The sequence below is a fragment of the Saccopteryx leptura genome, chromosome 5, assembly GCF_036850995.1.
Source record: "Saccopteryx leptura isolate mSacLep1 chromosome 5, mSacLep1_pri_phased_curated, whole genome shotgun sequence".
Taxonomy (NCBI): Eukaryota; Metazoa; Chordata; class Mammalia; order Chiroptera; family Emballonuridae; genus Saccopteryx; species Saccopteryx leptura.
Window position 1 is genome coordinate 37,255,607 of NC_089507.1, and position 27,616 is coordinate 37,283,222.

At 36.8% G+C, this 27,616-nt stretch overlaps 1 protein-coding gene across 8 annotated transcripts in view; it reads left to right on the top strand.

Annotated features, from left to right (window-relative positions):
- Positions 1-6,849: 6,849 nt before the first annotated feature.
- Positions 6,850-27,616, top strand: part of FIP1L1 (factor interacting with PAPOLA and CPSF1) — an 84,693-nt gene continuing 63,926 nt past the window's right edge. For 2 of the 8 annotated variants that reach the window (XM_066387198.1, XM_066387199.1), the window contains exons 1-9: positions 6,850-7,132; positions 8,316-8,360; positions 8,460-8,499; positions 12,072-12,132; positions 13,520-13,623; positions 20,326-20,390; positions 22,019-22,126; positions 22,550-22,680; positions 22,977-23,045. In XM_066387198.1, coding sequence (XP_066243295.1) covers positions 7,048-7,132; positions 8,316-8,360; positions 8,460-8,499; positions 12,072-12,132; positions 13,520-13,623; positions 20,326-20,390; positions 22,019-22,126; positions 22,550-22,680; positions 22,977-23,045 — 708 coding nt within the window. In that variant the 5' untranslated portion in view covers positions 6,850-7,047. The remainder of the gene's footprint in view (positions 7,133-8,315; positions 8,361-8,459; positions 8,500-12,071; positions 12,133-13,519; positions 13,624-20,325; positions 20,391-22,018; positions 22,127-22,549; positions 22,681-22,976; positions 23,046-27,616) is intronic. The other 6 variants (XM_066387201.1, XM_066387203.1, XM_066387200.1 and 3 more) reach the window with 3 other exon arrangements.

Genomic DNA, 27,616 nt, shown 5'->3' on the forward strand with positions numbered 1-27,616 from the left:
TATACACCTGCACAATGAGATCTGCAGATTGATCCTAGAATGTTTCATGGGTTCTATTATTCAAATGGTATTTAGTAAACACTTATGAAGTATAATCACTGTACCAGATTCTGAAGATACAATGGTTAGTAAAATATATTCCCTGATCCACAAAGAATTTACACCCTGCAAACTCCTAACAAAAATAATCATTAGGCCCTGGCCGGTTGGCTCAGCGGTAGAGCGTCGGCCTAGCGTGCGGAGGACCCGGGTTCGATTCCCGGCCAGGGCACACAGGAGAAGCGCCCATTTGCTTCTCCACCCCTCCGCCGCGCTTTCCCTCTCTGTCTCTCTCTTCCCCTCCCGCAGCCAAGGCTCCATTGGAGCAAAGATGGCCTGGGCGCTGGGGATGGCTCTGTGGCCTCTGCCCCAGGCGCTAGAGTGGCTCTGGTCGCAACATGGCGACGCCCAGGATGGGCAGAGCATCGCCCCCTGGTGGGCAGAGCGTCGCCCCTGGTGGGCGTGCCGGGTGGATCCCGGTCGGGCGCATGCGGGAGTCTGTCTGACTGTCTCTCCCTGTTTCTAGCTTCAGAAAAATGAAAAAAAAAAAATAATAATAATCATTATAATGATACTATCTATGTGAGGATGTTCCTAAATCTAAGGTGACCAATCGTTCTCCTTTAGGGAGGACAGTCCTTCTTTTGTACGTTCCGTCCTCCCTGGAAAAGTGTCCCCTTACATGTCCTCCTTTTTGATATTGGAAGACTAACCTGTAAATGTCCATATTCCATCGATGCAGTTGATCCATTGCGTATGATGTGACTTATTTGTATCTGAGAACTTTTTTCTTACAATTATTATTAAAAATTAATAGGCATGTAAGCAAAATTACAATATAAAATATTACAAGTGTTTTTATTATGCATTTATATTATAGTGCAGGGGTCCCCAACCTTTTTTGGGCCAAGAACCGGTTTAATGTCAGAAAACATTTTCACGGACCGACCTTTAGGGTGGGACGGATAAATGTATCACGTGACTGAGACAAGCGTCAAGAGTGAGTCTTAGACGGATGAAACAGGGAATCTGGTCATTTTTTAAAAATAAAACATCGTTCAGACTTAAATATAAATAAAACAGAAATAATGTAAGTTATTTATTCTTTTTCTGCGGACCGGTACCAAATGGCCCACAGACTGGTACCGGTCCGTGGCCCAGGGTTTAGAGACCACTGTTATAGTGTATTATTGTTGCAGTGAATAAAATGTTTATTTTATTTACAATGTTTTTTTTTTTTTTTTCTCGTTTTTTTTTTTTTTTCTTTTTTCTGAAGCTGGAAACAGGGAGAGACAGTCAGACAGACTCCCGCATGCGCCCGACCGGGATCCACCCGGCACGCCCACCATGGGGCGACGCTCTGCCCACCAGGGGGCGATGCTCTGCCCATCCTGGGCGTCGCCATATTGCGACCAGAGCCACTCTAGCGCCTGAGGCAGAGGCCACAGAGCCATCCCCAGTGCCGGGGCCATCTTTGCTCCAATGGAGCCTCGGCTGCGGGAGGGGAAGAGAGAGACAGAGAGGAGAGCGCGGCGGAGGGGTGGAGAAGCAAATGGGCGCTTCTCCTATGTGCCCTGGCCGGGAATCGAACCCGGGTCCTCCGCATGCTAGGCCGACGCTCTACTGTATTTACAATGTTTTTTTGTTCAATTTCTTTTTGTACTCCTTTTCATTGTAAAAAAGGTGGTCACCTTACTAAATCACCAACACGGCTATAATCACCACATCCTCTTAAGCCCCTCAACACAGAACATTCAGTTGATACCTCTACTAAGCATTTGACATATCTTGGGGTAAGTTTTAACATACCTATTTTCTTTAACATACGTGTTGAGCTAAATTGTGCACTATTATGTATTGTGTATCCCCAATGCTAGAAGATAACAGGTGTTCAATAAATGTTGACTAATATTCAATTCATATCCATATAATAAATAATGTAGTCAATCAACCAACTTCTAATGGACTTGTATAATATTCCAGAAACTGTGTTGGACATTGGGGATATAAAAACAAATAAGCCACAGCTTTGCCTTCAAAAGAATCAATTAAAAGCACCCATACAGGTAAAGTGAGCAAGTGCAATAAAATGTTAAAGACGTAGTGACTTTTTTTTTAATGTGTAGGAATTACAAAAGGAGAAAAATAAATTCTGACTGGATGAACTGAAAAAGGAAGTGGTTGAAAATTTCATATAGGAAATGAGTTTTGAGTTGCCTTCAAAGAAAACCAGGTGTTCACCAGGTGGACAAGATGGGGTCGAGGATTCCTGGCAGTCCAGGCAGAAACTGTAGCATGAATAAAGTGAGTTATGAAACCATACAGTATGTTCTTTGGAACTACAAATAGTTTAGTATAACTGGAGTATACTGTATAGAGACTCAAGATGAGATGGGCGCTAGTAACTAGAAAGGAATGGATTAGATCAGGATGAGTCTTATTTTTTATTTTAAATAGTAGCAGCCTAGGGGAACTATTAAAGTAGTTTTAAGAGTGGAAATAATTTGTTCACACCTGGAGTTTAGAAAAAAATTCCAGTAAAGATGTGGCAGTAAGATTTTGAGCAAGGAGAACTGTTAGGAAACAGTAACAGCAACCATTCTGCCCAGAGTAAGTAAGGAACCAATGAAGATAATAGACACTGAGGGGTGTATAAAGAGATATTAAACGGACATAGCCAATAACCTGATTGACAGAGTAAAGCAGAGGGAAATTTTCTGATTAATGTCCACTTACATGGCAGTCACTGCGATTTGGAAAATCAAAAAAGAAGCAGTTTGGGATATAAATGTACTGAGTTCGGTTGGGACACGTTTTGTTTATTTGTCTGATTTTTAAAGTGTGACAAGATACAGATAACATAAAATTTGCTATCTTAACCATTTTTAAGTGAATGATTCAGTAGTATTTTTGCATTTATGTGCAACCAATCTACAGAGCTTTTCATCTTGCAAAACTGAAACTCTACAGTCTATTCATTAAATGACAATTCCCTATTTCCCCCTCCCCAAATCCTGGCAACCATCATTCTATTTTGTGGTTTTGTGAATTGACTACTCTAGATACCTCATATAAATGAAAGCAAACAATATTTGTCTCTCTGTGATGGGCTTATTTCACTTAGCATAATATCTTCAAGGTTCATCCATTTTGTGTGTCAAAATTTCCTTTCTTTCACTTCTTGCTCTCAACTGTTGTGGTAGAGTCAAATTAATTCCTGCTAAAATTACATGCTTAAGATAATCAGATTTACCTTATTTCAATGTGATTTGTCTTTCACTAAAAAGAACAGCAATTATTTCTACACCTCATAAAATCAAGCATATCTCGCCTCACCTCATTTTGAAATCCTCAATATGCACAATCAATTTAAAGATTTACTATGCACTTTCCATGTCATTGACATTGCAAGACAGGATCTGCTGACTACAGAAAAAAAATCTTCTCACCCTCAAAGAATGTGCAGTTTAATTAACAGTGCAGATGTAATACAAAACGATACAATTTTCAGCCCTAGCTCACTGAAGTCGTGGGTTTAGTCCCTAGTCAGGGCATATATCAGAAGCAACCAATGAAGGCAAACTAAGTGGGACGAGTACGAATATAGAGGAGGATAGATAATTGGGACTTAATTGCTCATGGAAATATCTAGAGAGAAAGAAAACCCTTTGCACATATGCAGTAATTCAGATTGTTCAAAGGACAGCAGGTCTAAACCATAACTCACCACCTGCTTGCCACTAACCTTTCAAATGCTTTGACATTTGAAACCTCATTTTAGCTTTGTTATTCTTCCAAGAAGTGGGTGTAGAGTTTTATTTTAATATATTGATTTGCTGATGAGAAAACTGAAGGAACACTGAAATCAAAGCAATACATCTAAAATTAACAGCAAATAGCACAGTTGGGCCTAAATGACATAATCAAAACACATTTATGAGTCCTTGCTATGTTAGATACTGAGCAAAGTACTTTTATTTTGTTCTTAACTCCTGTACTCTTATCATCGTTTTAATCATCTATTAAGAATTTTCCTTCAGTAATTCTGAGATAGATACATTACAATTGATGCTTTGTTGTTATTGTTGTTTTGCAAAGAACCAACAGGTCACAAAAAAAATTACATGGGAAACAAATATAATCAGAATATATAGAGTATTATAGTTTAATAACATCATAATTTTATACAATATCTTCAAGCTACCTATCTTTAAAGTTTCCCCTGAAGAATAAGGTGATAAAGACATCTTTAACTGAGGGAGCTTATCCAGGCAAGGAACCCAATTTGAAAACAAGCAGGAAGATGTCTTTTAAGACTGGCTTTAGTGATTTATGGGCTTCTCTGCTTGTGGAAATCTTTCTTTTAAAGCTTAGCTCAAATGCTACCTCCATGAAGGCAATTTAGATGCATCCATTATTATTTAATAATTCTTCAGTTCCGTTTAAGTAATTCTTTGAAAAACAAGCTCATTTCAGGTAGCTGAAAGGAAATAGAGGCTCCTCAGCATAAGGCAGTTGTTTCTTCCATGAAACTATCAAAGTTCATTATATGCTCATGGAATGATAAATCAAACTATAATGATGGCTATATGACACTCCCATGCAGAATGTAAAACCTTCATTCCATTACTTCCAGTAAAGGCCAAGATAATCCTTGTTACCACTGACATACATTTATGTTTATTGGCTATCTCTTCATTAGAATGAAAGCTTCATGAGAGGAGAACTTTTTTTTTTTTTCTCACCGCTGCATCTACATAGCCTAGAAGAGTTCCTGGCACTTGGCAATCCCTACATAAATGTTTACTGAATAAAGAAAGAAATGGGAAGAGATAAAGTGGAATTTAGGAAAGATGTCACAAAGTTGATTATGTCTTAAGAGTTCAGAAGGATGCAGGGATTTTCCCATACAGGTAAGAGAGACTGAGAATAGCAGATAGAAGAGTGTTCAAAAGTAGAACAATTAAAACCACATGATTCATTTAAATTATATAAAACGGTATCAAACTGGTAGGATGGGAACGATTTGCGCTTCCTTTATAGCAGATCTATCTTTTCCCTGTAGGACAGCTCATTGCTTACCACCTTTACATAATAGAGAGCTCTTTCAGGGCAGGGACTATGTTTTAGTTATATCTTTATTTTCCAATTTCTTAAACAGCAGATATTTAGTAATTGTTAAATAAACAAACAAAAGCTAGTATTTACTTATTAGAGAATGGAAAATTATTGATTTTAAAAATTATATTGGTTTCTTTTCATTGAAAAAATGTCTTGTTTGAAAACTTTAGAACTGAAAGGCTTTAGAGATCATCTAATTCAGCTTTTCCATTTTATTGCTGAGAAAACTGAAGCAGAGGAAGGTTGATTACCTGAGGTCAGAAACTAGGCAGTATACTCAAGAACTAGAACACTAGTTTTTACCAATCATCTGTCATCTTCTTTTTTTTTTTTTTTTTTTTCATTTTTCTGAAGCTGGAAACAGGGAGAGACAGTCAGACAGACTCCCGCATGCGCCCGACCGGGATCCACCCGGCACGCCCACCAGGGGCGATGCTCTGCCCACCAGGGGGCGATGCTCTGCCCATCCTGGGCGTCTCCATGTTGCGACCAGAGCCACTCTAGCGCCTGAGGCAGAGGCCACAGAGCCATCCCCAGCGCCCGGGCCATCTTTGCTCCAATGGAGCCTTGGCTGCGGGAGGGGAAGAGAGAGACAGAGAGGAAAGCGCTGCGGAGGGGTGGAGAAGCAAATGGGCGCTTCTCCTGTGTGCCCTGGCCGGGAATCGAACCTGGGTCCTCCGCACGCTAGGCCGATGCTCTACCGCTGAGCCAACCGGCCAGGGCCCTGTCATCTTCTTGAAAGATGTATTGTCAAAAGTGGCCTGAAAATTTGGCATTATCTGCTAAAATAAAACCTGCAGATACTTTATGATCTATCTCGGAGAAACACTGATACACATCTACAAGAAGTCATTGACAAGGATCTTCAATTATAGGTTTTATTTTGTGTTAAAATGAAAAATTGAAAATCTAAATGACATCTACAGAGGAATAGCCATATTCACTTTATTAGAGCCACGTTATTGAATATTATGAAGCACTTAAAAATGGACATTGTTTGAAATATATGTACTAACATGAAAGGATCTCCAAGGCGCTGTTCAATTAAAAAATAATAATAAAGCAATTCACAAAAAGATTAACCTTAGTTTCTCCCACTAAAACAATACAATTCACCTGAAGTAAATGTGTAGAAAATTTCAGTATGATTCAAGCAAACAAATAACAAGAGCTACCTTTGGAAAGGACACTGGATAGGTCCATAATTGGGGGGTGGCGTCTTTTACCTTAACTATAATGCTTTAACAAGGAGAATGCACTATTCCTATATTAGTTTTGCTTTTGTTTGCTGTTAATATTAATTTTTCAAGAAAGAGTCCATGAATTATCACTTCTTATTTAACAAGAAACAGGGGACTGACAGGTAGAACTATTCTTTAGTAGCGCTAATACAACGTACGAAGAATAGAAAAAAGGCTTTTAAGAATATTGAAAAACAGGAAAAAAGGTTGCGAAGAGAAAGCATCAAGGGCAGTAAGAAATAATAGAGTACTAGTAGGCGAAGGCAATACGGATTATTAGAGGAATGGTTGGGGGAGGGGAACCCTAATTTACGCAGGAAGCCAAGACAGCTATCAGAGCTAGAAAAGCACAGTGGGAATGTATAGGGGCAGGGCTAACTACGATGCGCATGCGCATAATAGCCCAGGTGGCCAACTACAGACGTCGCGCCACTTAGAAGCTGCTGCGCATGTGCAGGCGGGCCGAGGCCAGAGTCTTATTTGCCGCCTCTGCTACGGCGTTCACGTCCCGTGGATTTGTGTCTCGTGCTTCCTTCTTTCGATCGCTGGCGTTCTTGCGCCCCTCTCCCGTCCTCAGGCAGCGAGACTGGGGAAGGGGTTTGAGGGGGCTGTTGACCGCTGCCTTTAACTTGTGCTGGGGGCGGCCATGTCGGCCGGGGAGGCAGAGCGCCTAGTGTCGGAGCTGAGCGGCGGGACCGGAGGGGATGAGGAGGAAGAGTGGCTCTATGGCGGTACGGAACTTCCTGTCCCTTCTCTCTCTCCCCGGTTCTCTCGGGCCTCTCCTCCCGGCGCGCAAACGGTCCTCCTCCTGGACCCCTCAAGGCCCTGCTTGGGGCCTCTGGTAGGGCACCTGGTTCGGCCTAAGTCAGGCCGAGCGCGGCGTGCGCGTCCCCCCACCCGCCTCGGCCTCCTGTCGCCCAGCACGCACCCCCAGCACGCACGCCCCCGGCGACGGCTGGGTCGGACCTGGTACCCGGGCGCGGGGCCCGGCCCCCATCCTCGTCCTCCGCCCCGCCAAGGCTTCTCGGCCTCCTGTCCTCCGCGCTCTTGGCTCTTGTTTTTTATATTGATCGTGAGCAGTGTTGGTGTGTCTCTTCAAGCCCCTTGGCTGTAGGATGCCCTTTCTGTCCTGTTCTTTAAGCAACAGTCATTCTGTAAGAGCTAAATAAAGTTGATACTGTAAAACTAACGTCTTGTTTCTTGATGGTCAGTTTGTATGGAATGCACCTGCAAGGGTACCTCCTTGTCTGAAAGTCGTGCTTTAAAAATAATTAATTAAGAGAGAAAGAAAGAGATGGAATACATTATGGCCCATAAAGAAAATCCCGAATGTCTCCTGTATGTATTAAGGTGAAGTTTTTTTCATTTAAGAGACTATTTTTTGACCCACATCGTAGAAGTAACACAATGTCCCTTAGGCTTATAGTTTTCAATATTGTCTTAGCATTTTTTTTTTCAAATTTTAATGCATCTTGTACTTCTTTGTTGAAAACGACTTGTTTAGACATTGGGTTTTTAATTTTTATCAAGTCACAGTCCCATTTTGTTTGTTTCATATATTAGATTTAAGAGTTAATATTTGTTCCTTGCCAGAAATCTATATTCTTGATTGGCTTTAGAATAGTGTAGTAAAAAACATACGTTTGGGCACCATGTAGCAGCTCCTTGATGATGTGACTTTGACAAACTTTGTTTCTGATAACCTTGTAAAATAAGTTGTCTTTGGTGGCAAGATTTAGCATTAGTAATACTCTTTAAATGTAAACGTGTAGGGTTTCCTTTACAGAGATCTAGAAGTCTTTAATACCTGAGTTGATTTTTATGGAAGTAAAGTCTGACTTTTTTTTTTTTTTTCATAAAAGACGTATTTTGTTAAGTCGTTATAAGGTGATCTAACTTTGGATGTGCTTATAGGCCCATGGGACGTGCATGTGCACAGTGATTTGGCAAAGGACCTAGGTTAGTGCTTGTGATGATCACTTCAGATTTTCATACTACTGGTTTCTTTAAGAGTAGTTTGTTAATTTTATTTATTTATTTACATATTTTTTTTGGTAGATGAAAATGAAGTTGAAAGGCCAGAAGAAGAAAATACCAGGTTAGTGAAATTTCTTGTTGATACTTAACATAGATCGTGTGATACAGTTCTGTCAACAAATTGTCAGAATTATTTTATTATAATCATTGGTTTGATTACAACTTTTTGACTAAAGGTTGGAAGACATTGAATGTTTGGGAGTTTATTCCTGTTTCAGGACCTAATCTTATACCAGTCTATTTGCTAGTAGCTCAGGGAACAAAGATTTTGAAGTAAAGATTTAAATACTTTTTATTGTTAAGTAACTTTTTATTCTTAAGTGAGCTCAGTAGTGGAATATGCAATGTAACCATTAGACTACTAAGAAAAAAAATTTAAACTTAAAAATTTTAAAATAATTTTAATTACTAATTAATATTTCTGATAGTGTAATGCACTTTTGTTATAATTTCAGCATTTTATATTTATTTAAATGCAAAGTGGAATTAATGAATTTTTTATAAGATTAGTTTCTTTTGTTATATTGCTAGAATAGTATGAGTGTTGTACTGGGAGCCAGAAACTGAATTCTAAATTTCAAAACAACTCATGCATACAAGTTGACTCTGACTAGAAGCTTTAGTGTTCTGTAATGGGGAAGGGATGGTTAAACAAAAACAGCTTTTAGAGAATATTGGGCTTAATAAGTAGAGGAAAAGGCACTTTACATCCACTAGGATGGCAGTAATCAAAAAGACAGTGAAAGGTGTTGGTGAGGATATGGAGAAATTGGAACCCCCCTACACTGATGATAGGATTGTAAAATGGTACAGCTGCTTTGGGAAACACACTGGCAGTTCCTTAAGAGGTTAACCATACAGTTAACATGTGATCCAGGAATATACTGCTATGTCTGTATACCTTAAGAGAAATGAAAACATATGTCTACACAAAAACTTGTACAGTTGAGTTCTCACTTAACGCCATGGATAGATTCTACAAGTTTAAGTGAAGCTACCTTTAATGAGATCGGTTCTGCCATAGACTAATTGATATAAACAAAAGTTATGTTCCTAGGCTCCTTATCAATATTAGAACAAAACGACTTTAAACAAAAAGATGTTATTTGAACACCTGCTGTACATGAGTGTTTATTAGCAGCATTATTTATAATAGCCAAAAAATGGAAATAACCCATGTTCATTAAATAATGAATGGATAGATAAAATGTGGTGTACTTATATAGTAGAATACTCTTTGGCAGTAAAAAGAAATGAGGTACTCATGTATTACAACATGGGTAAACCTTGGAAACATTATGCTAAGTGAAAGAAGTCAGTCACAAAGGACTATGTATTATATAATTCTACTTATATTAGATAGGCAGAATAGGTAGATCCATAGAGACTCAAGAAAGTTAGTGTTTGTCCAGACTGGGTACAGGGTAAAATGGATAGTGACTGATACGTACAAGATTTATTTTTGGGGTGATGAAAATGTTTCAGAATTAGATAGTTGTTATTGATGCACTATTCTGTAAACACACTAAAAACCGTTGAGTTGTACATTTCAAATGAGTGGATTTTGTGGTATATATCTCAGAGCTGTTATTTAAAAACAAGTGAATGGAAGAAAGAAGTGAGTACAACTAGAAATAGCTTTGTGGGTTCTGAAATTAGAGTTTTCTTCCCCACTTAAAACTATCCTCTATGTTGGAAGATATTTCTTTTAACTCATTGCAATATCATCTGAAATTTTATCATTTAGTTTTTAAATTTATGTATTCAACCCAGTTTCTAATGCTAAATTTGACCACAAAATAAGGATTTGTGGAATTTATTGTTTGGAAATTACTTAAGTATTTCTTCATGTCCTGTTTTTCATTTGGTCAAGAAGTTAATTGGTGTCCCAGGCCAGTTGGCTCAGAGGTAGAGCATTGGTCCAGTGTGTGGAAGTCCCAGGTTCGATTCCCGGTCAGGGCACACAGGAGAAGCGACCATCTGCTTTTCCTCCTTTCTTCCTCTCCTCCCTTTTTTCTCTCTACCTCTCTACCTCCCCACCTCCCCCTTTTCTCTCTCCCTCTTTCCTCTTCTTTCCCGCAGCTATGGCTCATCTGAGCAAGTTGGCCCCAGGCGCTGAGGATGGCACCATGGCCTCACCTCAGGCCCTAAAATAGCTTGGTTGCTGATCAACGGAGTAATGGCCCCAGCAGGGCAGAGCATCACCCACTAGTAGGCTTGCAGGTGGATCCTGGTGGTGCATGTAGGAGTCTGCTTTGCCTCCTCACCTCTCACTGAACAAAATAAATTTTTTTTAAATGAATATAAGGTTGTAAGTAACCTGGCTACCTAGAAGCAGGAGGTAAATATTCTGTAAAAATATAGTTGTTTTCTTGTGTCAAGTAATAGAACAGTGAAAATTTAACAGATAAACTATCAGTTTTTATCCTTTATTTTACTTTATTTGGAGATTGTATTTATAAAATATCAAGGTAGAAAATAAATTGATTTGTATAGAAACTGCATAACAGATTGTTAAGAAGATAGCAGAAATCTAATGATCTATATACCTTTGAACAATATCAACATCTAGATTTTTTTTTAAATAGAAATGTTACTGAATAATTGTTAGTTGCTTTGTACTTGTATTTCTTTATAAAATGAGGTAAATGGTTAATTCCCTCTATGGAAATTATAATTATTAAAAATTTAAGAAACCAGTTATACTATAGTACTAGAAGTTTTATTTGATTATTAATAATGGCCATATACTTGAGAGGAAGACATGAGATTAAGAGTATCTTACTGTTGTGTCAATTTTGTTGTAATGGCAAATTCTAGTATTAACTGGCCTTAAAAAAGTAATTAGTTTTTAAATACATCAAAATTAGTTTGTAGCTGTCATTAGTATCAAATTGTAAGGCAGTTTTAAATGAAGATGAACTTTTTATCTTAAAATTTGTTTTTATATGATGAGAAACATACCATCCAATAAAATGGATGAAACAGAAAGCCAGAAGCATATATGTTAATTGAATACTGAGAGTTCATGTGGTCATAATTTATATCTAAAAAGAGGGAACTATTAGGTAGTCCTTGGCAATTACAGTAGTACCTGGCACATAATGGATGTTCAATAAAGATTTAGGATAAGTAAAGTTGATTAAGTGTGATACATATTTTAAAAGTGCAAAAAAAAAAACCCAAAACAACCCCTCAAATCATACCCCATCATCAAATTGCTAATATGACATCATTAACAAATTATGGAGGCAATTCCATCCTCTTTCTTGTTGAGTATGTGTTTTATGTAAGGCAGGAATAGCGTAGTAAGACAGGTACATAGTTTTTACCATCCATCTTCTTAGCATCAGTAGAAACAATTTTAGGAAACTCTCAGACATAGTTGTAGCTCAGTTGGAGCATTGTCCCGATACGTTAGGATTGAGGGTTCGATCTCGGTCAGGGCATGTAACACAAGTAAACCAGTGAATGCAGGGATGAGTGGAGCAACAGACTGATGTTTCTATTTTTCTCTCCTCCTCTCCCTACTCTCTAAAATCAATAAATAAAACAAAAAAAAATACTAGTGTACCTTATCTGTACTTCTGAAAAGTAATACTAGGGATGTGTACTTATTTTTGTTGTTTGTAGTGCTAATAATCCCCCATCTGGAAATGAAGATGAAACTGCTGAAAACGGCGTGCCTAAACCGGTAACATAAAGCTTTCCAATCTCGTTACTTCTCTGTCTGAAATTTTTACCAATAGTTTTGCTTTCACTTAGAACAAAGCCAAAATTTAATGACTTTAAGTATCATGCATGACCTGGCCACCTACATCATCTTAGTGCCATCAAAAGCATAGCGAAGAGAAGTAGTGGGAAGAGTTCAGATGAAATAGGGCATGTGTGAAATAGGGCATTGATGTTTTGCCTTAAGGAACTTAGTGGTCATTGATCAACTGAATAGATCATCCCCTGATTTTTAAAGCAAACATTTGAATCTTTAAACCCAACATTGATTGTCATGTTTTTTAGTAAAAAAAAATTTTTATGTGCCAGTATTTGACCTCATGCTTGTTCAAAGTGATATAGTTTGAGGGTGTGGACATATAATGGGTACTATGAATATTTTTAACATTCTAATGCTGTAAAAATAAAAACAGAAATTGTTCTGCAAGTTTGAATTTGTATACAAAAATTATTTTGCCTAGGTGTTCTACTTTTTAAATTCACTATTATGTAACTAAGCACAAAATAGCCTTTTAGAACCTGACCAGGCGGTGGCGCAGTGGATAGAGCGTCATACTAGGACGCAGAGGACCCAGGTTCGAGACCCCAAGGTTGCCAGCTTGAGCGGAGCTCATCTGGTTTGAGCAAGGCTCACCAGCTTGGACCCAAGGTCACTGGCTCGAGCAAGGGGTCACTCGGTCTACTGTAGCCCCACGGTCAAGGCCCATATGAGAAAGCAATCAATGAACAACTAAGGTGCCGCAAAGAAGAATTGATGCTTCTCATCTCTCTCCCTTCCAGGCTGTCTGTCCCTATCTGTCCCTCTGTCTGACTTTGTCACCAAAAAAACCCCAAATCTTTGTAAAGAGCCCCACATTTATACCCATGGAAACAAAGTATTCCCTGAACTGTTTGCCTGCAAGGTCTCTTCTGAATTCTAGGCATAGGTGAGCTGCTGTTTAGTGCTTTTTAATCAGGACACTGTGATTCTTAAAATTAATTGTTTTTCTCTTAACTTCATGTCCTTTTTACCAAGAGTTTCTCAGAAACTTTTATAATTTTATCTTCTCTGTATCTTAGTAAATTGCCTTATATCTATTTTGCAAGATAATAGTTATAAATAGTAGGAAAAATCCCGAGGTATTATTTACACAAAGATAATAGCAAAAAAAGATTTTTGCATTAATCCTTTTTTCATCATGTAAAGCATTGAAATTATAAATGAATTGAAATAAATAGCAGTTCTGTGAACTTACAACTCTTTTCTGTAAAACTAGCTTAATCACAAAGTGGTTAAGTACTTCATTTATTCATGTTAGATGTTGAAATGGATTATTGAATGTATTGTATAATTGTTTATGTTGGTATAGAAAGTGACCGAGACTGAAGATGATAGTGACAGTGACAGTGATGATGATGAGGATGATGTCCATGTCACCATAGGAGACATTAAAACGGGAGCACCACAGTATGGGTAAGTTATTTTTAAATAACAATTGTGGGACTGAATCAAAGGTAGTGTGCCTGTATCAAACCTTTAGGGGTTGATTCCAGTGCTTTTACATTTTTCCATCTTACGATGATATGAAAGAACTCTTGTTAAAATTTCACCATGAGTTTTTGAGAGAATAGGTCTCAAAAGTTCTCATCACAAGTAAAGAAAATTGTACCTGTATGTGGTGATGTGTTAACTAAACTCTGCAATTTAAGCATAAACTATTATGTTGTACACCTAAAATTAACAGTCTTATATTTTAATTATAGCTCATGGTAAAAGGGAATTTCACCATGGAAATATTTCTTTCCTAAAGATAATTAAGTAAAGTTACAGGGAAGCTGAAGTATTTTTGATTCTTGAAATTAAAGTGTTTTTATAAATGAGTTGAGTACAACAAATTCTCTAGTTAGAATTAGAAAACCTTAAATTGACAGTTTGCATCTCTATTGTGCTGCAATTTTATAACTTATCTAAAACTAAGTGTAGGTTTTTAATTTTTTTGTCCAGAAACAACAATATTATAAGTATTTCTTTTTGCTCCTCATAGTTTTTAAGTTAATTATCCTGTAGACCAGTTTAGGCCAATGTGTTGTCTCATGTTTTATAGTTGGTAACATTCTGAATCAAGTGAATGGATTGTCATTGACTCACTGAGCACATTAAGAATCTTACGGAAATATAGGAAGGGAATATATTAGAGTACAGGTTGTGATTTTTTTATGACTTCTGTGTTTTTCAGATCGATGTAGTTGTGCATTAGGAACATAAACTTTTCATTAATTGTACTATAGTTTATTTATTAAGCAGCCTTATATGGAATCAACCAGTATTCAGGGATGGGCAAAAGTAGGTTTACAAGTCGCAAGTATGGGAAACAGTTTATTCTTGATTTATTATTTCTTAATTATTCTATTATTTTTCATATAAACTGTAAACCTGCATTTGCTCACCCATGTATAAACACATAAGTACTTTTGAATACCCAGTGGGCAAAAGTAGGTTGATAATAATGATAATACAATAATAAACTCTGTTTTTCATGTACACACAACTGTAAACCTCCTTTTGCCCACTCCTGCGTTTTATTTCTTAAGTAGAGCCAGTTCTTTCAGAAATTACTTACTTCAGGAAGTCAATTTTGCATTATAATAATGACTGTAACTTTAAAACCTTAGCAACTTTTTTGGGATGAAATTACTCATGCTAGGGGTACATAACTCTTGATGTTTTCTTCATCCCCACTTAAGTAGTGTTGGGCTTACTGTATGTTGATAGTAGGACTCCTATGCTAATAGGCCTTTATTTTATCATCTGCATTATGCAAAAGGAACAGCTTATTTTGACACAATAATCATGGTATGGTTAGTAAATACTTATATAAAATTATTTGTATTTGCAAGTACAGGGGGTCCTCAGGTTACGACAGTCTCGACATATGATGTTTTGAGTTTATGAGGCTCACTCCAATTAAGACTTTATAAGATTGAGATATGAGTGGCCCTGGCCAGTTGGCTCAGCAGTAGAATGTCAACCCGGCGTGTGGAAGTCCCGAGTTTGATTCCTAGTCAGGGCACACAGGAGAAGCGCCCATCTACTTTTCCACACTTCCCCCTCTCCTTTCTCTTGATCCCTCTCTTCCCCTCCCACAGCCAAGGCTCTATTGGACTAAAGTTGGCCCAGACGCTGAGGATGGCTCCATGGCCTCCACCTCAGGTGCTAGAATGGCTCTAGTTGCAATTTCACAACACCCCTGGTGGGCATGCTGGGTGGATCCCAGTTGGGCGCATGTGGGAGTCTGTCTGACTGCCTCTCTGCTTCTAACTTCGGGGAAAAAAAAAAAAAATTGAGAAGTGTTTTGGCTTAACACTGTCAGTGTCATACTTACGGACAACATGGGCGAACTAGTTTGGTTGCATGCGGCAGAAGAATATGCAGTAATGTGGCATATGAGTGAGGGACTTAGCATCCCCTAGTACTCTTACGTACACCATCTTGGACTGTTAAAAGCATAAGTGTTCCATTTCTGTTAGGCTAGAGTGTATTTCAACTTACACCAAAATTCAGGTTATATCACTGTCATAGGAACAGAATTGTGGTGTAACCCAAGAGCCCCCGTAAAGAGCAATGAAAGCAAATGGTGATTTCTTTTATTAATATGAAGTTTTGGTGGGAATTGCATATAAATATAAAGTGCACAGAGACTCCCATAGTATTTTATCTGAATTTTATTTCTTATAGCAATTTCCAGTTGCATGAATTCTAGTTATGTTTGTACATTCTTAGACTCTAAATTTCTTAAGAATAGAAAACATAGTTTATGAATTTTCCTATTTCTTATATTGTCTTACATGTAGTAAGAATTCAGTAAATGTTTATTGACTCAGTAGACTGCATATTAAAAACAATTTCTTTGAACATTTTTTTACTCAACATTTGATTATGAAAAGTTAAATATTCAAAATGTTTAAGGCATTGATGTGTAACATCCATTTACATCTAGGTTATTCAATATATATATAATGCTATGGTTGCTTTAGTGTATATGCATGTATATACACACATATATGTAATACACACATTAATACATAGGTACAGATAGGTATATGTGTGTGTATGCTTATCTCCATCTATCCATGCCTTCACCCGTTCATCAAACCATTTATTTTTAATGTATTTTTAATGCATTTTGAAGTTACAGATTTTTCTGAAGTGTATAAAGCAGGGGTCCCCAAACTACAGCCCGCAGGCCACATGCGGCCCTCTGAGGCCATTTATCCTGCCCCCGCACTTCTGGAAGGGGCACCTCTTTCATTGGTGGTCAGTGAGAGGAGCATAGTTCCCATTGAAATACTGGTCAGTTTGTTGATTTAAATTTACTTGTTCTTTATTTTAAATATTGTATTTGTTCCCGTTTTGTTTTTTTACTTTAAAATAAGATATGTGCAGTCTGCATAGGAATTTGTTCATAGTTTTTTTTATAGTCCGGCCCTCCAACGGTCTGAGGGACAGTGAACTGGCCCCTGTGTAAAAAGTTTGGGGACCCCTGGTATAAAGCTTACTTAACTTTGATATCTCAAGATATATTCTTTTCTTTCAGAAAACTGAAAGAAAGCCAGTGAGAAAGTTAAGTTTGGCGAATGTTTGTTTTGTGTACACTTCACAAGCACATTTAAAGGGCAAATTATGCTCAAGGAACAATATTAAATTTGTTTGTTAGCTGTTAGTACAAAATAGCATTTTTTGTAACACTTTTGTTACAAAGTTCATATTCTCTATAACAGTGGTCCCCAACCTTTTTTGGGCCACGGACCGGTTTAATGTCAGAAAATATTTTCACGGACCGGCCTTTAGGGTGGGACAGATAAATGTATCACGTGACTGAGACAAGCATCAAGAGTGAGTCTTAGACGGATGTAACAGAGGGAATCTGGTCATTTTTAAAAAATAAAACATTGTTCAGACTTAAATATAAATAAAATGTAAATAATGTAAGTTATTTATTCTTTCTCTGCGGACCGGTACCAAATGGCCCACGGACTGGTACTGGTCCGTGGCCCGGGGATTGGGGACCACTGCTCTATAAGGTATGAAGAAATGGTAGGAATAATTTATCTTGTATAGAGAAGAGGTTTCTTAGCTATAGCTTTGAGAGTCATCCCTTCTTCCAGTTAGCACTTTTTAAAGACAGTTTGCCTGGCACTGTACTAATTGATGATGCGGATATAAAGATAATATAATAGTCCTTATTTACCAGAAGTAATGAGAAAGGATAAACAGGTGAGCAGATAGTTGTAGTGTAGTTAAGTGCTAGAATAGTAACAGGTTCAAAGTGATTTGAAAACTCAGAGTTGCTAAAAACCTACAGGTGTTGAAATCCTAGAGAAGGAAATATTTTTACTTTGAATAATTCTTGAGTTAGAATTAAGAGAGGACTGATGACTTAGGCAGAGGATACTACTTAGATGTGGTGCAAGCATGGTTTAGGAATCACATGGCTGGAGGATAAAGGTAGATGAGAAAGAATATTTAAAACCACTTGAGGAACGGGAAGTTAGGACATTTTTGCTATGCTAGCATGGCTATCATGGAACCTTTGAAGGCTTTTTTAGGCAAGACAGATTATTTGAAAAGATAACTCTAACAGCAATAGTTGAGATGGACTAGATAAAAATTAGTTGTTGAAGTGATTATCCACATGAAATGATCCATACTAAGCCAACAGCAGTAGTATAGGAATAGATGGGAAAATGAGGTATAATTGAGTGAGTAATAAATAGAAATAAATGAGTAACTGGTTGTGAATGGAGAGGGATAAAAAGGATGTAGTGACTTAGAGGTTTCTAGAGCAGTTTATTGAGTACAGAACAGTGTATTACTGTGTATGAGTAATATGAGAGGAGCAGGTTAAAAACTTTTTTGGTGCATTTATTTTGAAGTTCCTTTAGATACCCAGGTATGTAAGATCTAGCACCTAGGGAAGCATGAAACTTCATGGAGGTCTGTTGCACAGTACCAGATTTGCTTAAGTGCAGTTTTTCAGACAGCTGAACTTCTCTAAAGATGCTGGATACAAAGGTTTTGTGCCTTTAGAAAAGAAAAGTGATGTTTTAAAAGGCAGAAATGGTGAAGAGAAAGTATCTGGGGAGAAAGAAACGTTTATTTATTGAACTCTGGCTAGGCCTTTTATAAATGCTGTTTTGTTTTGTAAGAGGACCTTTTAGATACAGTCATTGATGTTTGTACATTTGACTTTCAAACATTTAGAACTTCTGTATATCGTACCCCAAAGTGCTTTTGCTGTGCCAAATTTTGATTGTTGAAATGTAAGCATCATGGGGCAGGAGCCATATTTGTCTAGCACCTCAGTCTCTCCTTAGCTAGAATTATATGTGATGTATTATTGGTGCTTAAGCATTTAAGTGGATTAATTAATCAGTGACATGAGTAAACAGTTCAAGTTGGTAATGATAGTACTGTTTGATTGTTAACAGTTAAATTTGGGCTACTTTATATTTCTTGCATTTATAGTGGTGGAGCTTTATACAATTATTTGAATATTTTAATTCATTTATCCTTATTTTTTAAAGCAGAAAACAAAATGGTAGTGCTGTTTAAGTGAATAAACTAGGTCTCATAAATTTAGTACCTTGGAGACCAAAAGGTGGAAATCAGTAGGCAGACTAAGAGCAGTGTATTTTCAGAAGTCCAGTTGGCTAAACTTGTTAGGTTAAAGAACCAGATTAAGTAATATGAATGTAATGTTGAGAAATATATCATTGAAAACATTGTCTAGAACTTGAGGTCTTATCTTTTTTTGCTCTGTCTTATCTTTTCATTCATTTATTATTTATTTATTTTTCTTGTCTTTTTTTTTTTTGAGCCTTCTTCCATATATCATATATTCCCTTCTGTCTTTTTCCCCCTAACCTCCCCAATAGTGTAAAGTTTATTTTGGTCAATATATATGATTTTCCTACTCTTACATAGAACACATTACTGTATTTCCCCAAGTATACAACGCTCCTATGTATAAGCCGCACCTTAATTTTGGGGCCTGTAATTTGAAAAATATGTATTGCATACATAAGTTATTGAACTCAAGTTTCATTATCATAAAATTCATAAAACTCCTCATCACTGTCAAAACTCCCATCCATTAGCTTGTCCTCATCTGTGTCTGATGACAAATCAGTCTTCATATATTGCCTCGTCCTCGGTTCCATCTATGGCATTTGAAATGCCTCACTTCTTAAATGACTTGACAACCACTATATAAGACACACTCAGTTTTTAGACCCCAAATTTTTCAAAAAAGGTGTGTCTTATACATGGGGAAATATGGTATACTAAAAAGCAAGGAACTGTCTATAAAATCATATTACAGAAAATTTATGCAAGGTCTGTGGGGTCTTCAGTGACTTGGTTAAGGTTATACTATTAATAACAGAACTTATGTTTGAACCCTGTTCCATCTGACTCTAGATTTTCCCCCCCTCTATCACATGAACATTATACTACATTTAAAAAGGTGCAGCTCAATAAATTTTTGAAGTGTATAAATTCATGTAACCACCATCCAAATCAAGATATGGAATATTACAAGCAATTTAGAAACTTACCTCTTGTTTTTTCCTGATCATTAACCACAGATCATCACCAAACATTGTTCTGCTTTTACTCTAGACTTATTTTTGAATTTCATGTAAACTTCATTTTACCCACAGAAGTACTCCATGGGTATTTGAAAGAGGATTTATCAACAATACCAGAAGCAGGAAGGATTTAAGGGCGGTCATTGGATTTGGGAACAAAGGGTAGAAATTTCATTCTTGCAGGATTGTTGTGTATGTTGAGTTAAATAGACAAGGAAATGATGACAAAGCATATAAACTCTTCTTTCCTTCCTAGCCATGTTTCCTGTGATGTGTGCTATAGTGAGATATTGAGTTAGTAGCAGGTAGGTTTTTGGATGGAAAACAAATCAAACTTTTAAACAGTATTTGTTTTTATCTTTTACTGAGCAAGTGACAGACTTTTAAAAGGAGTTTAAAACATTTTTTAAAATGTGTGAGTCATTGTCAGTTTATCCAGTTACTATGTGGCTGTATAATTTATTTATACATATTGAATATATTCCTTTTTTTAAGTTTCTCAGGATAATTTTGGTTTTGTTTTTAGGAGTTACGGTACAGCACCTGTAAATCTTAATATCAAGACAGGAGGAAGAGTTTATGGAGCTACAGGTAAAAATTGTGTTTTCTTTTTCTTTTAAAAATTTCTTATTATTTAATGTATTGGGGTGACATTGGTTAATAGGCTCATATAGGTTTCAACCATACATCTCTGCGATACATGATCTATATCAGTGGTCAGCAAACCGCGGCTCGCGAACCACATGCGGCTCTTTGGCCAGCTTAGGAGTGCCCTAATTAAGTTAATAACAATTTACCTACCTATGTAGTTTAAGTTTAAAAAATTGGGCTCGTGTCTGACCAGGCAGTGGCACAGTGGATAGAGCATCGGACTGGGATGCGGAGGACCCAGGTTTGAGACTTTGAGGTCGCCATCTTGAGTGCGGGCTCATTTGGTTTGAGCAAAGAGCTCACCAGCTTGGACCCAAGGTCACTGGCTCGAGCAAGGGGTTACTTGGTCTGCTGAAGGCCCCCCGGTCAAGACACATATGAGAAAGCAATCAATGAACAACTAAGGTGTCGCAACGAAAAACTGATGATTGATGCTTCTCATCTCTCTCTGTTTCTATCTGTCTGTCCCTATCTATCCCTCTCTCTGACTCTCTGTCCCTGTAAAAAAAAAAAAAAAACTTAAAAAAAATTGGCTCACAAAAGAAATTTCAGTCATTGTACTGTTGATATTTGGCTCTGTTGACTAATGAGTTTGCTGACCACTGAATATACATTGCATTGTGTGCCCATAACCCAAAGTCAAACCATCTTCTGTCACTGTATATATTTGGCCCTAATTATCCCACAATCTGTATCAATAGGAAAATAAGACATATAGGATATCTGACTAGGTGATAAATAGATTGTAATAGCTATTACAGCTCAATTAAAAAATACCACTGTTGCCCATATATCACAGGGCTAAATAATAAATATTTTAGGCTGTGAGGGCCACTTCAGGTTCCGATATGGTATTTTGTTTATTTTACTTATTTGTCTTACAACCCTTTAAAAAGGTAAAAACTTTTCTTAGCTTGCAGACTGTACAAAAACAGATTTAAAACATGGAAGTTAGAAACTTGTTAGTTGTACAGGAATTACTTATTGTAAATAACAAGTCCCTAATCTCTCTATCCGTTTTATCTTATAGCTATACCTTAAAGTTTGACCTTAGATTTTTTTTTTTTTTTGTATTTTTTTTGATGTGAGAAGCAGGGAGGCAGAGAGATAGACTCACACATGAGCCTGACCAGGATCCACCCGGCATGGGCCGTTGCTCTGTTGCAACTGGAGCCATTCTAGCGCCTGAGGCAGAGGCCACAGAGCCATCCTCAGCGCCCGGGCCAACTTTGCTCCAATGGACCTCTGGCTGTGGGAGGGGAAGAGAGAGACAGAGAGGAAGGAGGGGGGGTAAAGATGGTGAAGCAGATAGGCACCTCTCCTATGTGCCCTGGCTGGGAATTGAACCCTGGACTTCTACACATCAGGCCGATGCTCTGCCACTGAGCCATCCAGCCAGGGCTGACCTTACCTTTTATTTATGGTAAACATCAATGCTTTGTTTGGATACTTTGCTATATTTAGTGCTAGCACCAATAAAAAGTTGTCAATATTTCCTGATTGTCTATCGTATTTCTCAGCTTCTTGCTAACATAGCTCCTTTACCATTTTGTAATTTTTTAAAATAGGAACAAAAGTCAAAGGGGTAGACCTTGAGGCACCTGGAAGCGTTAATGGAGTTCCACTCTTGGAGGTAGATTTGGATTCTTTTGAAGATAAACCATGGCGTAAACCTGGTAAGGTTATTGTGGATTATAAGGGTTTCAAAAGATTTATAGTATAAACAGTCATTAGAAAATTATTTTTCAGTATCGGTTTAGAATATTGTTTTAGTGTCATTTTTGTAGTCTTAAGCTCATGAGAGTAATAATGAATTAATATAATAAATTAAACAATAATGAATTTATTAAATCTTGCTGGTGGCCTACCATTATATTAATTATATTAAAGTAGACTTACATATTGTTTTATTATAATATGTTTCTAAAGGAAATCATTTTGATAAAAAATTCTTAAGAGTTCTTTGCTTTATAGTAATTGGGCAAACAGGTAAGAGTAGAAGGGGTGATAAGACTAAATGAACTCTAAGTTTATATAAGTTTATATTTCTATGCTGCATTAAAAATAGAACTGAAATATTTGTACACTTTTATTTTTAGGTGCTGATCTTTCTGATTATTTTAATTATGGGTTTAATGAAGATACCTGGAAAGCTTACTGTGAAAAACAAAAGAGGATACGGATGGGGCTTGAAGTTATACCAGTTACCTCTACTACAAATAAAATTACGGTAATTAATAAATGTTTCAGAATACCCCAGCCTTTTCTTTCTGCTGTCCCAATTTTACTTTCCAAATAAATCACTTTTTCCTCTAAAGGTGGTTAAAAGCTATATGATAGTTTAAAAATTCCATTCTTTTTACCATGTTTGTTTGTTTTTCCTTTCTTCCCTTTCAAGTTCATACTAATGATTTTCTGATGTTCTTAGTTTCAAGTCACAGCCTAGCCACAACTAGTTTGTCGTTTTATGGCCTATCAGTTAAAAATTATGTGGTATCTTAATGGGGAATATGTCATTTAACTTAGGCCGAAGACTGTACTATGGAAGTTACACCAGGTGCAGAGATCCAAGATGGCAGATTCAATCTTTTTAAGGTGAATTTTAGTAAATTATCCTTGGTTGCTCTCATAGTTTGTTCTTGAGTCTGCTTCCATACCACTACTCAAGGAACAAGGTTCAAGTGGAAATAGCTACCTTTTTTCCAAACCTTCAGCTTCCTGGTGACTTACAAATTTGCTGACTGTTGTTTTATCTCCACTTTTGCAAGCATGTGAGTTTATAGCCTATTTTACTAACAAATGCGAAGTAAAACTATTCTTGCTATATGTTGTGATTTTGTTTTTAGTCAGTGTATATAGGATATAAAAGTTCATGCCAACAGGTTAAGCTCTTATTACAGATCATGTATATGTAATCTTTACCAGAATTAGGAATTCATCTTTCCTAATTTTCTTTTTAAAAATGATAAGGCTTACTATCTCTATTACAATGAAATTATTGGTGTAGTGCAGGGGTCCCCAAACTACGGCCTGCAGGCCGCATGCGGCCCCCTGAGGCCATTTATCCGGCCCCTGCCGCACACCCAGAAGGGGCATCTCTTTCATTGGTGGTCAGTGAGAGGAGCATAGTTCCCGTTGAAATACTGGTCAGTTTGTTGATTTAAGTTTACTTGTTCTCTATTTTAAATATTGTATTCGTTCCCATTTTGTTTTTTTACTTTAAAATAAGATATGTGTAGTGTGCATAGAGATTTGTTCATAGTTTTTTTATAGTCCGGCCCTCCAACAGTCTGAGGGACAGTGAACTGGCCCCCTGTGTAAAAAGTTTGGGGACCCCTGGTGTAGTGTAAGATAGCTCAAAAATCTTATGCATTCTTTGAGAGTCTCTAAGAAAGACTCAACAAGATAGGTTAAAGCCATTGATTTTAAAATTAATACTTAAAAAAGGACTAGGTTTAGTGAGGGCATTGCAGGTTGATACCACCACTTGGATATCAAGTCTGACTTCTGGCTTCCCCATTCCATATGATCACAGTCCCAGTCCAAGGAATAATACATTTTCATACTTCTGCAATACATAGCAACCTACTCTTCTTGAAACCTGATTGTATACTCTTCTTTCTTCATCTTAGTTCTTGATTCTTAATTCTTATATTGAATGACACTGGGATGAAGACTGGGAAAGGCTTCTAAATTGGTTTGTATATTTAGGGAACTTTTGTGGGCAGGAATTTTTTTGTGCCCTTTTCGGACTGCAGCTCTGTCCACCTAAATACTGCCTTATGCAGTGCATGTTCTGTAGCTGCAGATGTAGCTGCTCTGCTGGACACAGTTCTGTATAGAGAATTTTATTTTAATTTACATTCTACTCTGGGTGAGTATTTGGTTCTTATTCTGCTGTAACTATCTTGAAAGTGCATGATGATATTTTTCATATTTTAAATAAATGGTCATTGAGGTTTTTCTTTTGGTCATCGAGTTTTTGGTGATATCTACATATTCAGACATCGAATATATTGTTACATGTGATTAAAAAATGAATACACAAAGTGTTTTTGATAATGAAATAGTTCATTTGCAGTGGTGCTCTGAATTTTCTTCTAACAGAAATGAAAATTTTCCTTGTAAACTGCCAGCTTCTGTATAGTTTGTCTTTTAGCACTGAACTTCTTAAACTAAAAAATAAAAAGGAAACTCGTAGGAACTAGTTTCTTATTGAAGGTAGCCATTGTGAATGAGTTTTTTAATATGTATATGGTCTATTGAAAAATTATTTTTGAAGTTCTTTTTGGTTATGTTAGAGGAGGTCATTGTTTCATTCTGATTGATTTGATTCTGAATAAGGACAAGAATTTGATGGATGTACTCTAATGGTTTTTCTTGCCTTGTTAATGTGATTAAATATTACTTCATCAGTTAGAAATAAATAGGGTATATATTTCAAGTGTATAGCTCACATTTTTTTCTTTATGTATACTGTGGTCTGTAGGATATATTTTATTGATAATGCTCAAAAATCTGCAACTGATGGTATATGGGAGTGTTTGGCATTTTTAGGCTACAATTTGATTTACATTGAATTTCCAAGAAGTTTCTGTCACCTTAAATTTAAGAAATACCCTGTTTAGATTTCTGTGGGAATCTTACTCTTTGAAAAAGTCTTAGTTGTCTTTTTTACTATCTGTTCTTTAGCTCTGGAGAATACAAAAAAATTATAAAGATGTAATTGGTTTCCCAAATATGCAGAGGTAAATTTCTTAGATAGTAAGTGCTAAAATGTGTATTTTAGACAAAATGGAAATTGGAGAAATAAGTTAACTAGAAATTACTTTGAAATTAGAAATTACATTGGATGTTATATATAAGTTCATTCTATTTCTGTTTTTTTTTTCAGTCTAAAGTAGGCTGCAGTCGTAGAGAAGTATATGCCATCTTAATCAGAGCTTTGAGAGTTTGGAGAAAAAAACTATTACAGATTGAGGAAATGGCACAGGCAAAGAAATTTATATGTTAATTGACTAGAAGTGGATGAGAGGATTATTTAAGAAATTAGCCTTATTGGATCCGTCCTGTTTGGAGAGGAGAGAAGAGAGGTGGCTTTGTGGAGTGTGGTTTAATTCCAGAAAGCCTAGAAATGAGTATGAGTTGGAGGAGTTACTGCCTATTTGTAAACAGGAGAGTGATTTATAAGTTAACACTATTCTGACCACATTTTGTGCTGTGGTTGGATAAATAAAGTCAAGCTCTTCCCATTTATCCACCATTTGAACTAGAATAATTAGGATTGGTGAGCAAGAAAAGTGAAAAACCTTCCCAAATATTCTTATTATATCTGAGCTTCTTCAGTGCACCCAGCACTGTTTTAGATGCTACAGTAAGACAGGTTTTCCATATTCACGGAGCTCATTATTGAGTGAAGTGTACATATGGAGTAACTATGATGATATACAGTATTATAACAAATGTTATGTTGATGGATTTGACAAAGTGTAGAGAGTTCAGAACAGTGAGTTATCCTACATTGCAGAGTCTAGGAGTATGAGAGAGGTCATAATTGAAACATTAGAGTTTTCATTAGAAGGAGAGAATGTAGTATAGAACATTGTCATCAAAGAGAGCAATATGAGCAAAACCAGATAGCATGAAAGCATAGTTGAGGTGGATGAGAGAAACTGTAGCAGAGAAGTCTAGAAATGGTAGATATGGGGCCATGATGATATAGACCTTAATCTTAAACTAGTCTGCAGACATTCGGCAATAGGAAGCCATTTGAAAGTTTTTGTGTAGAATAGTATGAGCAAATCTGGTTTATAGAAAAAGATCTGGCTGCCAGGGTAAGATATATAATGTAAAAGAGAGAAAAGGGAGTCATTGACCAGGTAGGAAGCTATTCTAGTACTGTAGGAACGAAATGAACAAGGTCCATAGTGCTGAATGGACATAACAGATTTGAGAATTATAATCTAAGTTTTTTTCATGTCTACTGCAAAGACTTTTTTTTATCCTTAGAAACAAGCAACTTGTTCTCTTTAACTTTTTTTACTTTTCATTAAGTAAATTTTCAAACATACAGTATGATAGAAATAGTACAAATGACCTTTCCATGTGTTTTATTATAGTGCCTCATGATTATCAACATTTTGACGTTCTTAAAATCTTTTATATACTTCAAATAAAAAGGTTTTGTTTCATTTTGGGTTTTGTTTGTTTATTATTGAAATGAGAGATGATGAAGTTTAATAGGTATAAAAATAAAGTCAACCTGACCAGGTGGTGGCACAGTGAGTAGAGCATCAGACTGAGATGTGGAGGACCCAGTTTCAAAACCCCAAGGTCTCCGGCTTGAGTGCAGGCTCACCAGATTGAGTGTCCAGTTGCTGGCTTGAGCATGGGTTCATAGACAGGACCCCATGGTCACTGGCTTGAGCCCACGGTTGCTAACCTGAGCAAGGAGTCCCTCTCTCTGCTGTACTCCCCTTGCCCCCATCAAGGCACATATGAGAAAGCAATCATTGAACAACTAAGATGCCGAAACAAAGAATTGATGCTTCTCATCTCTCTTCCTTGTCTGTCCCGATCTGTCCCTCTCTCTAACACTCTCTCTGTCTCTGTCAAAAATAAACAAATAAATAAAGTCACTTAATTGGTTATAGAAACAGTTGTATATTTACATAATTTGGAGCAGGGGACAAGAGAGGAGTGACTAGTAGGTATGGGTAACATGTATGTGTAAGAAAAAATTGACCATCACTTTCTATTGAAGTATTTTATGAACATGTGTATACACACATCATTTTTCTCTATGGAAGCATTAAAGGGTTTTGTCACCAATGTTGTTGAATTTCACAACTATGTGTCATGGCCTATTATCCATTGTACCAAGTATTCATTTATACCTTCTTAATTTGGAAGCATGAATCATTTACTTCTGGAGTATTTTCTTCTGTTATTTTTTAATGTCCTTTCTGCTTTCTTCTGCCTTTTGGACCCCTTATTTATTTTAGAACTCTTATGCTGGTCTTTTAATTTTCTTATCTTTTTCTCTTTTATTTCGTATCTGTATTCTATTTTCTGATAGATTTCTTCAACCTTACAACCCTTCTATTTTCTTTTTCATTTCTGCTGTTATATCTTTAATAGCCAAGATAATTCGCATTCAGTATTAA